Raw genomic sequence first — 15594 nt, forward strand, 5'->3', positions numbered from 1 at the left:
CACATTGGGGACTGAACATATTGAAAAAAGGAGTTTGGAGGAGGAATAAACAACATCTCAAACTAAACACATGGTCTGTGAACTCCCAGCTTAATAAAAAGCAATCATATAAATTACAAGCACTGAACAGCTTATCACCACAGGAAAATTAAAGAATACTTTTCAGACATTGGACCACATATAACATTAAACTTCCAATTTCTTTTTCAACTCTCTTCTCTGCATGCAACAGAAAAGTGAGCCCATTAGAAGAATGAAGTGTTGCTGTATTAAAAATAAAATGGAATTATGTAAATTAATGATATTAGAATAAAAAAGGCTGTCCTTCTACATCAACTACTGCTTTATTATTATTTTTAAGAGGCCTAGCATAATTCAAGTAGTAAAATAAAGAAGACAAATAATTGGGGAAAAAAGATAGAAATTGAAAGATTGCTCAGACTCACACTAGAATTATAATTTTGGGGTCAGGTCTGAGATGAAATATAATTTCAGACAGAACCAAGGAAAAATATGACACCTCATACAGTCTCATAATAATAGGACTTTTTAGTTTGGAAAAGACCTCTAAGATCATCCAGTTCGACTATTAATGAAGCACTGCCAAGTCCACCACTAAACTATGTGGCACATCAACTCATCTTTTAAATACCTCTAGTAAAGGTGACTCAGCCAATTTCCTGGACATCCTGGTCCAGTGCTTGAAAAGCCTTTCAGTGAAGATTTGTTTCCTAATATCCAAACCTGCATCTGGTGCAACCTCAGGCTGTTTCCTCCTGTCCTGTCACCTCTTACGTGGAAGAAAAAACTGATCCCTGCCTCACCCCAACCTTTCAGGCAGTTCTAGAGAGTGATAAGGTCTCCCCTGAGGGTCCTTTGCTCCAGCCTCCACACCTTCAGGTCCCCCAGCTGCTACTTATCAGATTTGTGCTCCAGACCCTTCCCTAGCTCTGCTGCCCTTGTCTGGACACACCTCAGCACATCACATTATCACAGAATCACAGAATATCCTGAGTTGGAAGGGACCCACAAGGATCATTGAGTCCAACTTCTGGCCTTGTCGCGGACACCCCAAGAGTCACATCATGTGCTTGAACATATTGTCCAAATGCTTCTTGAGCTCTGTCAGGCTTGGTGCTGTGACCACTCCCCTGGGGAGCCTGTTCCAGCACCCAAACATCCTCCCAGAGAAGAACCTTCTAACATCCAACCTGAACCTCCCGACACAACTTCTGGCCCAAAACACAACACAGGAGTCAAGGTAAGGCCTCAGGGAGTGACCCTCACCTCAGGCTGAGCACAGAGGGAAGGTCACTGCCCTTGTCCTGCTGGCCACATTGTTGCTGATATAAGCCAGGATGCCACTGGCCTAACTGGCCACCTGGGCAACCTGCTGGGTCACGTTCATCTGGCTCTCAACCTAATGCTAACTTAATTTCTGAAGTTTAGGACCTCAAAGACCCAGCTGGCGCTGCGGACTTCTGTCTTTTCTGAATGCACAGTGGAAGTAAACAAATATGTCTAGCCTCTTTTGGTTTAATTTTACTGTCACTGTCCATAGCTGCTTGGTCTCTGTGGCAGAGGCACTCCTACTTCTTGAGGTAGTTGAATTTTTTCCAGACAGATACTCAACAAGTAGGAGTAACTGACATTAATCTGACTGTGTGAGGCTATCAGTGAGAAGACAAAACCAACCCCAAACAAACAGCCTGGGCTGAAAAGCACAACACAGCAGAAAATCTGAGTATGTATCAACCACTTTACACTATAAATATCTGCAGACACAGGGTCGTTTGAGCTATCCATCCATAGTAGCTGGCTGGGCGGCATCTGTCTCTCCTTCAGCATAGATGCCTCTCACTGTTATTCCTTGACACTGAGAGATATTTTACCTGGCACCAGATACTGATGAGTTGATAAAAGACATTTTTCTGAAAGCATGCGGGGTTTAAAATAAATATAGCAACCTTTAGTTTCTGTAGTCAGAGGCAAAAGGAAATGCAGACATGTCCTAAAGTATTTATGCAGAATTTACATTTAGAAATATCTTTAGGTTTTAAAAACCCTGTTTGTTTTGCTGGAGACCTCTTCTTCTGGTATTTTCTTTCCCCTGAGTTAACAGGTAACAATTTTATGTTTCCAATGTGGTCACCTAACTCCAAGAGCCATAATGTATCTCACAACCTGCCAGTGATACTTGCAAGTACATTGGTGGGTGAATCTCTGTAGAGAACTGATAAGCAGCACGCTGAGGACATTTGCTGGAGCCCTGTTAGGATGGGATACAGACGCTACTGCACTAAAAAACATACTGTGCTAAAGGAAAATATCTGAGTTACTAAGCTCTATTTCCAGCTATCTCTGTCTAGATAAGTGTATTCCATCTCAGTAGATGCAAAAATAACAGAAATAAAGACTTAGAAACCCATTTAATAACTCATGGCTAAGAAAGAGAAAAATCCTTCCTTCTTTCAGTGAAGAGAAAGTGCCCAAGAGCTTTTCACCTACCTACTGTAGACCCTTCAAGCCTGTTGTTGAGTTGGACCCTCTGGACAATTTTAACAGAAAAATAACACAGAAGTAAGAACAACCTAGTAGGGTGTGCATGTGGAATCCAGCACACTTCATTAGAAAATAATAAATCCTAATAAGCTTGTGTTAAAAAGTAATATTTGCTAGAGGACTTGCTTACATACCAAAAGGAAACAATGGGGTAAGAGTTGCATTTTTAGTTGAGCTAAAAATGCAGACATTCTTTTGCATTGCTGTGAAAGGGGGAAGACTACTTTAAAAAGAAATTTTCTTTGTGCTGCTCTGTTTCACATAGTAGCTATGAAAATGTTTCCTCTTTTTCATAGGAACATAATGAAACTGTTAGAGAGCAAAGCTACCTTTTATCCTAGTCAGCTATTTTTGAGCCGATTTATATCCAAAGAAGAAAAAAACCCCAAATCAAGTACTGTGTTTTTTTTTCACATTACTACCTCTGTGTAGCTGGTATTTTCAGTTGTTGGTGTTAAACTCAATTATTTTAAAATAATAATTTTTTCTGTTCCGCTGCCACCCACTGGGTATTTTGGGGATAGTCTTTTGCTGATTTCCTCCTTTCCTCAATGTTCAGACTATTTATAGGCTTGAAACAACTTTTTCAGGTAATTTTCTGAGTCATCTCAGTGAGGAACTGTGATTTCCAACAGAAAGCATTTTTTAAAAAAGTATTTTTCTTTTCTTCCTTCAAATACAATAGAAGTTGGGGTTACCACTCCTTAAAAATACAAGATTGTATTGCACTAAACTGAAGAGATAGATCTTCAGAAAGACATACCTGTAACAGGCAAACCAATCATCAGTAGAGGTTGCCCAACAAACTGCAAATCAGTTGATAAGCGACTAGATTCTTGCAACTGGATTCTTGCTAAATATCTTGAATTCTTTTGGTGTGTGCATAGTGATCTCCTTGCAAAGTACACTAGCAGATACTTTCAAAGCTGGGGGCAGCTGGACTCCTTTCAGGTGGAGGTGTTTGGAACCTGACAGTCGAACTTTTGCTATAACAAACCACCTCTCATTTCCCTCCACAAAACCTGCCTAAGTAAAATGCATGAGATCTGCACTTAGAAGAAGGAAGAGACACATGCTCCCCTGCCCCCCACTAAATCTCCCCTCACAAACAACAAACCACAAACAAATAAACAAACCCAGCAAAAAACCCCCCACAAAAACAAAAACAAAAACAAAAACAAACCAACCAAACAAAAAAACCCTGGGAAGGTCTGCCCTCAACCTCATTGGAGTTTTTACTGGAGTATCTTAATGTGAATAGGATTAACTTCCAGGTAAATAAACTAGCTGCATCCTCGTTCTGCCTAGGAAAATATGTAGGAAATCACTGAGCCAAAATGGACCCTCTTTGCAAGCAGGATTATAGCATACTCTGATAACTGCCAGCAATAATTACAGTCCAGCAGTGCAGAAATCTAATTTTCAGGCAGGTCAGGTAGAAAGAAAGTAAAAACCAAGAAGATAGAGTAAAGAAGAGCACTAGGCTAAAAAACAAGGTGGGAGGAGGCTGGAGAGGTGCTGGGGGAAGCAGAAGGAAAGTATATCTTGGACACTGCCAAAAGCACCTATTTTTAAACTGCTTTGCTCTCTGTTTATTATCTGTTCCATCCTTGTTTGACTGATTATTTTTCTTTTCTTTTCTTTTCTTTTCTTGAACATAATTTCTGGCTCAGCAGGGTCAGTTTAGCCTTATGTGTTTCATTCATTGTTTTATTTTTCTGCCTTCATGCTGATATTGCATTGAGCTCCTAAAGAGAAAGTCAGGTAAGACTATTTTACCTGAGAGCAGTGAACACCAAATAGATTTTCAGAAATGCACTGAATAGAGAGAAGAGACAGAGACACGCTGAAGACAGACAGAGACAGTACACTGCCATGTGCAACTCTTCTAGTATAGAGAGAGTTCCTGGAGGTACTGACATAATAGATATTCTTCTGAAGTATAAAAGTCACAAGTTAAGAAGAAAGTTAATCACTGAGATGGATATTCTCTCACTCTAAGAAAAAAGAATTCAGTTTGATCATTCCTATTGCTGTATATCCTGAAAATTGCATCATGCAAGTCATGGCCCTAAAAAATATTGTATGCCAGACTTCCATGCACACCTACACCTTCTAATCTGAACTGAGAATGCTGACCTTAGAAGGAGGTATTGGGATTTGACTGGGTGGCAACAGTATTGAAGCTGGGGCCTGTTACTCTATGTTAAACTTCAATTTCTAGTCTTCCTTTGCAACAGTTTCCAAATAGTCTCATGGGACATAGATACCCAGATTGCTTTGCTATAGATGATGCAGACATGGCTATTCTGTATTGAGGTTGACAGTGTCATGACAACATGCAGAGACCAAGCAACAAAAATAGCCACAAACCATTAGTTTCTTAGCTGGTTTGCTGGTGAGACTAAATAGGCAATACTTGGAAAAGGCAATTCACTCAGTGTGAAAAATTCCTGTAGGACAGCAAATTTGCAGTTCGTGCTTTATCCACAGAAACCCTGCATCTCATACAGTGAGTTCCTCGTTTCTGACTGAGATATTACAGCAGTAATGAATTGGCCTCTGTGCCCCACGTGAAGCCACAGAAAGGATAATTTTATTTTCTAAGAAAGATAAAAGAAATTATGACTTCCCAGACACAACAGAACTTGGCAGTAAGAAAGGTTTCTGAATATTATCATGGAGTATATATACCGTGTTGAACCCTTCCAATTCCCTGATTCCCTGATTGGTTTTTATTATCTAATGTGGAATTCTGCTGTGCCATCAAGTACTGCTTTGCCTTCAATTTCCTTATCCAGAAAATTGACAGAGCTGTATAATAATTCAATGTGCATTTCCCAGTATACCTGTTAATAGTGTGAATGGGGTAATGGATATTTTCAAAAGCTTATGTTTTTAGAGTGAAAAGAAACATTTTAAATTTTATTTCTGTAGCTGCAATTTTAACAACAAAATATGAAGGAAGATAGGAAGTAAAAAGATTTGCATTAAGTTGCATTTGTATCTGTGAGATGACTTCACTGTATGCACCAAATAAAACAGAAAATGTTTGCTTACTGAATGTAAGCAACAAAAGGAATATTTATCTTTGCAGACATACTCCAGACATGAAGATGGCACAGTGGAAGTTCAGGATGGACACAATAACTAAATTGCACACTTCTGCTTCTGAGGTAGGTCTGACATTTTTGCAGTTTTTAAAAGCAGATGCCCTACCTCATCTGACAGTAGCTGAAAAGCAGACGGTAAGATCAAAAGCTTTTCCAGGGTTCAGTGTAATAAAATAGATGTCTTTGGTTGTTTTTCTGCTTGTTTTGTTGTTGTTTTGTTAGTTCTTGTTTTGTTTTGGGTTTTTTTCAGAGGGGTTGGGGGTTATTTTTGTTTGTTTGCTTTAAATTTATTTTTATTTTTATTTTATTTTTACTTTTAGCTTTTTTTGCATATAGCTCTTTTTCTAGTGAGTCATTCTCTGCATTACTGAAATGAAAAAACTACTCCCAGGATTTGATTTTTGTTCTTTGTGGAGTCAATGACTAACTTCAGCTAATTTCTGCCTTCCTGCCAGCTGAAAACACAAAATATGGTCTTAGTTCTTTACAAAAAAGAAATCAGGTGGCGTTTGCAGAATTCAAAACCACTATTCATCATCTTAACACTTACAGAGGTAGAACCTAAGTACTAGATTAATCCTATTGATTTGTATGGGCTGGATAGGTGGTTTAACCTTCTCCAAAATTATTGGAGTTGCACAGTCAACTCTGAAGTGGATTTGCACATCAGTTTGGACACAGAGGACAAATTGTCTTTAGTAAACTTCATGGTGGAAATTTCACAGACCATTTCCATGGAAGAAATGAGAGCTGTTTTAGCAACCAGCAGGCCAGCAGTTACATTATGCTTTTATGTACTGCTGCCAAATTATATGCCGTTCACAGCAACTATGCTGCAAGAACTATAGCTGACTTTCACTGTTTGAGAAGACACCAAGCCCTCTTCAGCTTCCTCTGTAAGAGAAAAAATTACAGCAGCATTAAAAAACATTAGCTGAAATCATTTTAGTGAGGAAAGATTTCTTGAAAAAACCAGACCTAAATGAACTTCTAATCTGTGGGAAGCACCAAAGAAATCAAGTGACAATATACTAGTAGATTCTTAAAAATCATCTAATTTAGCTAATATTTAATTCAGATCAAAGTGTATGCTAATAAAAAGTTGAAACCAGCATATGAATTCACTGAGCTTGCACATCCAGCTGACAAGCATAACGTTTTTTGCAGCCAGTATATAATCAAGTCACACTCTCCCGTCTATGAACTCTTACAGAAACATGGACAGGTTTGCTACAGTAGCCTTTTCAGTCACAGAAAAGAAGAAGATCTGAAGCCACCAGAGATCAATACGCCTTATTTGTATTCCTTATAGAAAAGAAACTGCTAAATCACTGTGAGATACTGGAATGTTGATGGTTGATGATTCAAACAACCGACCATTTGCAAAAGCACAGGACACTTTGCTGATGATGCTCCAAGTATCTCCCAGGTGCAGAGGGGGTGCACACCCATCTCTGAGCACTACAGCTGGGTGTTGAACAGGATAAGGGCAGAGGCAAAGGAGGCAAATCCTGAGAGGTGGGATAGTGCTATTTTTCACGCCAATGTGCTTACATAAGTGGCTCAACTTCCCATGTAGCCTGAAGGTATTCATCCTATCTGATAATGGACTCAACTACAGCGAACTACGAGGGAGCTGTAATGGTGTGTGCCATGATCCATAGTATTACATTATCTGTGTTAAATTCCCCACTCCAGCAGAGGGACCTGGGCATTCCCCCACCCAATGGGCTTTGTGCTTCATGGGCTTCCCGGAGCCCCAAGAGATCAAGACTGAGATGATTGCTTCAACCAACAGATACAGAAATTGCAACAATGAAGTCTCATCTCTGGATCCACAGGTGGTGAATATACACCTTATCCTCTCTTTCTCTTTATACATTTTCTTAGGTGTTAATTTTTATGCTTTTATACTGTTGAATTTCTAACCAAAATTGCTACATTTTAAAATTTGACAAGTATCTTATTCTACCTTAATGTTCTAAAGTTTGCAAGTAAAATTTTGATATTGAACCTCCTAGGATTTTTTTTTCCCATGCACTGCTCAGAGTAAATCAAACAACCTTTTCCAAATAGACTAGGACATAACAATGACTCAACAGCTTCCTAGTATTTTGTGTAAATAACGATTAAGAAGAGTCAAATCCCTACATTAGTGTGGCAATATTGGGATTTGAATATTAGTCTTGCAAGGCAGCCTTCTCATGCACTGTGTGTTTTGGGAAAATTGGGATCTACCTCTGTGTGAAATAAAAGCACAACAAACAGCAAGCACCTGCATGATGCATATTGTCTTGATCTCAGCTCAATGCACTCAGTTACTATAGCGTGACACCTCCTTTGAATCTGACAGCACCAGAACTGCAAGTTACACGTTAAGTCATCTGGAACTCCCCACTGCAATACATGTCAGCAGCAGAACCCTGAAGTAAGGTTTACAGGGTCCCTGAGCAGCCATCATGATTGCTGCATACCATACACCATGGTACAGGAACAATAGGGAACAGCAGAGTTAAGAAGAAAATATCTATTACTTTCTGCCATGAGCTAGAGATGGGATTTTATTTTTTTCCTTTTTTAGCAGGAATCTAATCAAATTGTATCTCTTGCCTCTTTGTGGAAATGTAATTAATCCATGAATTAATGGATTCATACAAAATTATGCTCACTGAATACACTCTCTTCCTTCTGCAGTTCTTTCTTGTAATGGAGTAGCAAGCAATGACACTATCAGTCTGCCTTAATGTAGACACTGAAACTTCAAATATTCAAGGAAACAAACTGAGTGGAAAATGGTCATGGTAGTAATAAGAAAACAAATTTAACCAGCAGGTGGTATTTGCTTTACTGCTGGAGTTAATGTGTCATTTTTTATTACAAAGGTGCTTAGATTGGACCTATCCTGATTCTCAACAATTTCCACTTTCTTTCAATGGATAAAAGATTAGGTGTATTCACTCTCAAAACAATATTTTGGAATAATTACTTTTATGACAAACATCTCTCACTGCCACAGGTGTGGTTGTTTTCAAGGACACAGACCTTCCTGGCTTCTCAAAGTGGCCTTTTCCAGTGGCTGACCAATGAAGCTCCACAGACAGACCCATGCAGCTTGCTGAAAAACACATTCTGGCTTCTGAGAAATTCACACCTTGATTTGTGAAAAACGGACCCCAGCAACATGCCAGTCAAAGCTGCAAAATAAAGTGCTCCCAAAGGAGTAGAGCAGCCTGTATTAGTCAGAAAACTCAGACACCAGATTTACTGTCTTTAAGGGAAAATACTGAGACTAATTTGTTTATTGACACAGAAGTAAATACTCAGAAAGCTGAAAACAGACTTCTGAGCTATTACTCAACACAATGTGTTTTTCAGGGATGGCCTGAAAGCAAAGTCTCCTAGTCTGCTTCCTGACTACTTAGCTTTGGTGAGCCCTCATGCTCTTGGAATACACTTTTTTAGAAAATTCTATGCAAAAGCAACAATAGAGAATATCCATAAATTATCTATAAAATACTACCTTACCCTTATCGTCTACAGCTATATGGATACAAACGTGTAGTTTACTTCATTTTAAACAGATTTTTGTACCATAGCCCTCATTAAGCACCTTGGTCCAAATACATTTATGAACAAAACTAATGCTGGTAATGTCAACTCAGATAAGTATGTAATTTCATAAAAATTATTCATTGAATTGAGAAGTGAAAATTGCTCTGTCTTGCAAATCTAACACACTTAGATCACTCTTCTAGGGCCTCACCTATTCATTCATACTGTGTACTTAAGATTTTATTCAACAAAGATTTTAAACTTAATCAAGTAAATGGAACATTTATTATTATTATTACTACTATTACTATTATTATTATTATTATTAACAACAACAACAACAACAACGATGATGATGATGATGATGATGCTTTCTGGGTATACATTTCAGAGACCATCATTTAAGAGGAAAATCCAAAATGTCAGAACTTGGAAAATCTCATGATCTGAGAAAAGGGGTAATTTTTGCTATGATTACCTTTTTTCCTTGCCTATGACACTTACATCAGATTTATATAACTGATGCAAATTTTTACACATTTTAAGCAGGTAGAGAAGAAACAATTATTTGCAAGAAAGCTTTTTGTTCCTTGCATTTGTTACTTGCATTTTATTTTTGTTCTCCTCATCTGTAATTCATCTGTATTGATGTACTTTACGAGCATCTTCCTGCCTGTACCCTGTTTGTACTCAATTATTTAGTGGCACACAGAAATAAGACAAGCCTCTCCTGCACTGTCTACTTTGTTATCTATCAATCCAGCAGCAACAAAATCAGTTGGGCAGGCACACTGACCATGCACATAGAGAAAATATTCATGATCAATTCAGCTGCTGAGCTTTTTGAGACAATTTTTTGCATCTTCCTTCTATTTTTTGATGGGTTGATCAGACTAATGATGGTCAGTTCATCAATCAGTGTTTGGCCTAGAGTACAATCAAATCAGAGGGTCATGCTTGAGGAAGGACAAAAGCTGGGATGGACTTGGCCATGTGAAGCATCTGGCTTTGTAGGAGTGGTGAAGTCACCACTCACTCCTGGGAGTACTTCACAACCCCAAGGTCAACCATTTCCTCTGGTTATGCTGCCTTCAGCAACACGAACCACCTTTCTTTTACATACATACAGGAGGTTGTGAGTTTTACAGGACGCCATTAGCCTAGCAACCACACCTCAGACATAAAACCTTTCTAGCATACTAATATTAGAATTAGATGAGTACGACTTAGGTACTAGACAGGAAAAACTGTTTTAATGTATTATCTTTATAGATGGTTAGGCTAGTATTACAAATTCAAATTCAGAATACTTAATTTTGGGCATACCTTCTCCTGACTAATGGCTCTTCACAAGATTAGTAGGTAGAGAATGTCAGTAGTAACAGATGTTGCATGTCTGCAAAGAAACTTATAACAAATGCACAACTTTGGTTGGAATAAAAATCTTAATGTGAATACTGCAGACAGAATCTTCACAGTTATTTTTCAGTAGCAGGCTTTGTTCAAAGCTTGACATCTTGTTCTGGATTTAGATGTCTGGAATAATCAAGGATTGCATTTTTCTAGTCTAGATAATTCAATGTCTGCCTCTGCTTTCTACCTGTAATTCCTACTTCATTCCTGTCTTTGTGCTTCTCTCTCCCTTCCTCCATCTCTTCCTCATTATTTTCTTTTATCTTCTATCTGTAAGTATATTTTTTATGTCTATATGCCGAACAGTGGTTTACAAGTAGGTGCTATTATTATTATTACTACTGTTATTATTATTACCACTACTATTATTATTACTACCACTACTGAAATTGCTACAAAAAAATTAATGCTCTTACCCTAAAAAAGTCGCTCCGCTAATCACTGATCAGAAATATTAGAGCAAATTCATTTTAGGGCATGATCATCAACCTGGAGTTCCCAAAAGCTGTGATGTGAACCAAACCCAAACCTTGGAAGAAAGATTAAGTGAAGCACATCTGTCCAGTCAGTTTGTGACAAATAAAAGCCTCCAGAAATGAACTGCATATTTTTACAATGTGCTTTTTCTTCAAAAATATTTCTGCAAAAGGCAGGGTCATTGATTTCCAAGAAACTGCTGAAAGATTGCTCTTCAAGAGAATACAAGCATGTGCTCAAGGGATAGCCTCGCCACTGCAGAATACTAGCCTCTGGGACAAGCTGCTTTCCTTTCATGCCATGTTTCTCCACAGTAATGTAATAGCCCTTGTGATACTTCTGCAATTCTACATCATCTTTAAAATACAATGTCAGGGACAGATGCATAATTACGCCTTCTTCTGCTTTCTAGTTGCATGAGGCAGAATTTTAGTCATGATATGCCTGAGGATGAGTGGAAAATAGTAATATCCATACCCTACTAGCTGGATTCTATACTGTCAAAGGAAATGTAGAGGAATTTACAAAAGCGAACAGATCTGTTTCATTCATCACTTTAAATGCAAAAATATTGAGTAAAGCAAACAAAAACACAGCATGATACCACTTTAGAGTCTGGATAACAGAGATCAGATTTGTGATACCTTTCAACAAGCATATAAAAGACTTGATCAAAACAATGCATTGAACTCAACATACCAGCTCCTTCTTCTTCATGCACTCCATGAGGATAATGAAGAGGTGCTGTGCCTGGGTTCGGGTGTATGTGAAAGTCTTCTGGATGGTAACTAGCAACTGGTCCCTCAAAGACTCGTTTATAAGTCTGAAATTCAAAAAGAAAAAAAACAGACATGAGGGAACATTGTAACTTCATTTCGACTGTTTTCAGCGATGAAGGTCAAAAAAATAAGAGTCAACAGATCATTGAAGGTTGTTTTGGGCAGGTTTCAAGACCAGGAATTGCTGAATTCATAAGAGATAAATTGGAAAACATTGTTCTAGGAAAATATGTTGATTGTGCTGAGGTCCCTCATCTACAAAGTTTTCATATCAGTTCCTATATATTGCATGAAAAAAGGTCATTCAAACTATCAGCTCTGTGGGATTTCCAAACAAAAACAAGAACCACACTGACAAGTCTGAATTTGAGGGGGACCAACACTTTCATATATAGTTTCCAAATGGAATTTGATATTTATGTTAATCATTAGCTTCTCCAGGTGATCTTTTAAAGAAACTTGTTCATTGCGAATAGTCTCTTTTTTCTTTCTTCATTTGATGGATAGAGAAATTCAACTCATAGTTAATTTTATGAATCTGGGAGCATTTATGTTGTCAGTGCTTTTGATTTTAGTTTGAATATGTCAACTCACCCTACTGATGCAACACATGACCTCATAAGCAAACAAACAAATTTCTCTGTTCCTCAGTCCACTCAAAGAAAACATTTTGATTTTGGTCATGTTAGCCTTCTCAACAACAAATGGGAGCTCAAGAGTATTCATTTTATATTTCCCCTCAGTGCTAAGGTCAATACTTGGAAAAAGAGGCCCAACTGCAGAAATAAACAGTAATAGTATGTGAAATACAAGTACTTGAGCCCTACCTCTTCCTAAAAAAACCTTATTCCTTAGAACTTTTCTGAGTGAACCATTTCTGCTCTCAATGTCAAAATCACAAAATAGTGGCCTTTAATTTAGAACATGAATCCTTTGATGCTTCTACAATACAGCACCTTTCTCACTTAAAAATTATAACTCAGTATTTCAAATTAGCTAGGTTGAAATATTTTATGGAATAAGTCATCCAGAAGAGTGAAAATCAAATAATCTTCATGTCTCATATTTTAGGCCAAAAGATAAAAAAATATTTAGTCCTGTAGCAACTGCAGAGATGTATTAGAAGCAGCAGGTATCTAAAAGCCATTGTTAGCTAATGGCATCTGCTTTGGGAGAAGATTTTTGCATACTATTGCCTAAAGTTGTCTGTACTTCTCTGCAGTGAGGAGGCACAAATGAGACTGCAGGATTTTCATTACACCACTGACTTTCAAATCTGGTTTCATTATCTAGTCTTTATACCTGCAGCAAATGTTGTTAGAAGAGGCAACAAATGGGAATGAGAAAGAAGGGCATGAAAGTATATAGAATATCTGGCATATGGAATGCATATAATCTCTACCATGTGATTTTAATCTTGGCTGTAAATACTCCTGTGGAATAGAATTTTGACTTCAAAAGGAGGTCTGGAAGGCATATGTTTATGTATCTGGATTAAAAGTAATTTACATGGGGTTTTAGACCATGCTGTCTGTTTTAGACTGTGTTTAGACTGTTCTCTCTAGGCCTTGCTTCTGCTGTTGCCTTCAGATTTTTATCAGATTCCCTTTGAGTGATGAGTCTACCTCTGCTCTTCCTGTTTTCATCTAGGAGCAGTCTGGCCCTCAATGTGCTATTTCCGGGATACTGGAGAGGCAGCAACAATGCATCTACTGCTCATACATTAGGCGAGCACTCCTTCCCTGCAGCATGACCTGCCTGCCTCACAGAAAGGCAACACATAATGAGTTAAAACTTCCAGCCCTCTAGGTGGACAAAGCTGGAGCCGGAAGCAGAGGACTTGCTGTGTGGGAATTATAAGAGATAACCTAACCTCCTGTACAGGAGCAAGGATGTTTGCAAGCACACGGGGACATGAAACAAGATGTCAAGAATACAGGTAGAAATGTAGGACTGTGCTAAAGACAATCAGGTTGGAAAGACCGGATGCCTGGACAAGCATTAACATACTTTGAGTTGCAGATTAGTAGATCATATATTATATAAATACTTATTATAGGATCTTGAAAAAAAGGTGTTGGAAATTTGGTTTAATCAAATTTAAAAAAAATGGTGCTATCACTGCATTTACAAGTGAGTCAGAACCATGCAGTTTTCCATCCCTCAAATGAAGAAAGAAAAAAGAGACTATTTGCAATGAACAAGTTTCTTTAAAAGATCACCTGGAGAAGCTAATGAGATTAACATAAATATCAAATTCCATTTGGAAACTACATATAAAAGTGAAATATATGAAAGAGTATGAAAATTATTTGAAAAAAGACATGGACTTGGAAGATTCTCAGATGAAAAAAATCAGTAAACAATTCCAGAGTTTCTGGAATGGAAACCATCCCACTTTCTTATAATAATATGATTTTCCTGAAAAAATGTGTAGAATCCAAATCTGAAACTTCATTTCAGAAATTGTCTCTTTTTTTCAGGCTAACACACACAGAAATCAAGAGAAAGCAGCATTGAGTAAAAACAGAATTGTGTCCTGAGCAACCTTCCCTTTTTTTCTTGAATTAAAGCCCTCAAAAACTGTATAATAGCTTTAGTTTAAGCAGCATGTAAAGAAAACTTCATGTGAAAAAATACAATGTGAAAAAAAAACCAAAATGAAAAAGTGATTCCCTAACTAGAGGGTAAAACATCTGTTGAAATACTGCTGCTCAGAAACTTCTTACAGTCACAATTTGATTTATGCAGTTTTCTACCCTCACTAAATGTTTTTCTTTAATGTCTTCTTGGTCTGCAAATGTACATCAAGCCTATTAAATGTTTTTGTGAGATCAAAAACTTGAAGTGATTAATCAGAAAGATAAACAATAATAGCAATCTTTCCAGTAAAGTAATCATAGTTTTGTGTCCACTGAAATCAGTTGTATCAAGAATGCATCACTTTTATTCCTTAGGAGTCTATAAATGTTGGAAGGTGTCAAATCAAAGTTCCCAACTGTGTAACCAAGCTGGGACAAACACAAACTCTTCCATTCTATCAAAGGCTAAATCTACGATGCAGATACCAAATCTAATTTGGATGTTAAAGAAATAATTTCTCAGAGTACTGCCAGCAAAACAACTGAGACTTGGAGGTTGGGTGATGATTTATCTCCTTTGAAACCACCACATTTCTTACACATACACATGTTAAATACATGCTTTTTAAAGCCACGGATTCCTAGTTTCAGATTCAGGGAAAAAGAGATGGACCTACTTTGCTAGACTGAAACACTACAATTACGACTTACATCAAAGTCAGCATAGACAGAATAGTGTCAGAAAAAGACAGTATTTTTATCATCTTTCTAGTAGACTTCAGTTCTAAAAATATTTCACAACATGCCAATAAAATCCTTTTTGGGGAATTTTGACGACATGATTCTCTGAATTCCACCTACTTGACATGGAAAAAATACTGTTCTGCCTAAACAAAATGTACTACAAAACAACCATGCAACCTGTTCTTTTATTTTCCTTCCTCATGTAGCTTGAAACTGTTCTTTAATTCCCTAAATACATTATCCACCAGTCCAGGTGAATTCAGCTTTTTTTTTTTTTTTTTTTCCCCATAGGTTCTGGATTGCTGATGGAATTTAGGTACTTGATGTGAAAAATCTGTCGTCTAAAGTAGAGGTATATAAATTTACATTTAT

General features: G+C 37.6%; 1 protein-coding gene across 1 annotated transcript in view; it reads right to left on the reverse strand.

Annotated features, from left to right (window-relative positions):
• Positions 1-15594, reverse strand: part of TRPM3 (transient receptor potential cation channel subfamily M member 3) — a 265094-nt gene that overhangs the window by 69517 nt on the left and 179983 nt on the right. The window contains exon 8 of the mRNA XM_066340019.1: positions 11817-11940. Coding sequence (XP_066196116.1) covers positions 11817-11940 — 124 coding nt within the window. The remainder of the gene's footprint in view (positions 1-11816; positions 11941-15594) is intronic.

This window comes from Sylvia atricapilla, chromosome Z (assembly GCF_009819655.1).
Source record: "Sylvia atricapilla isolate bSylAtr1 chromosome Z, bSylAtr1.pri, whole genome shotgun sequence".
Taxonomy (NCBI): Eukaryota; Metazoa; Chordata; class Aves; order Passeriformes; family Sylviidae; genus Sylvia; species Sylvia atricapilla.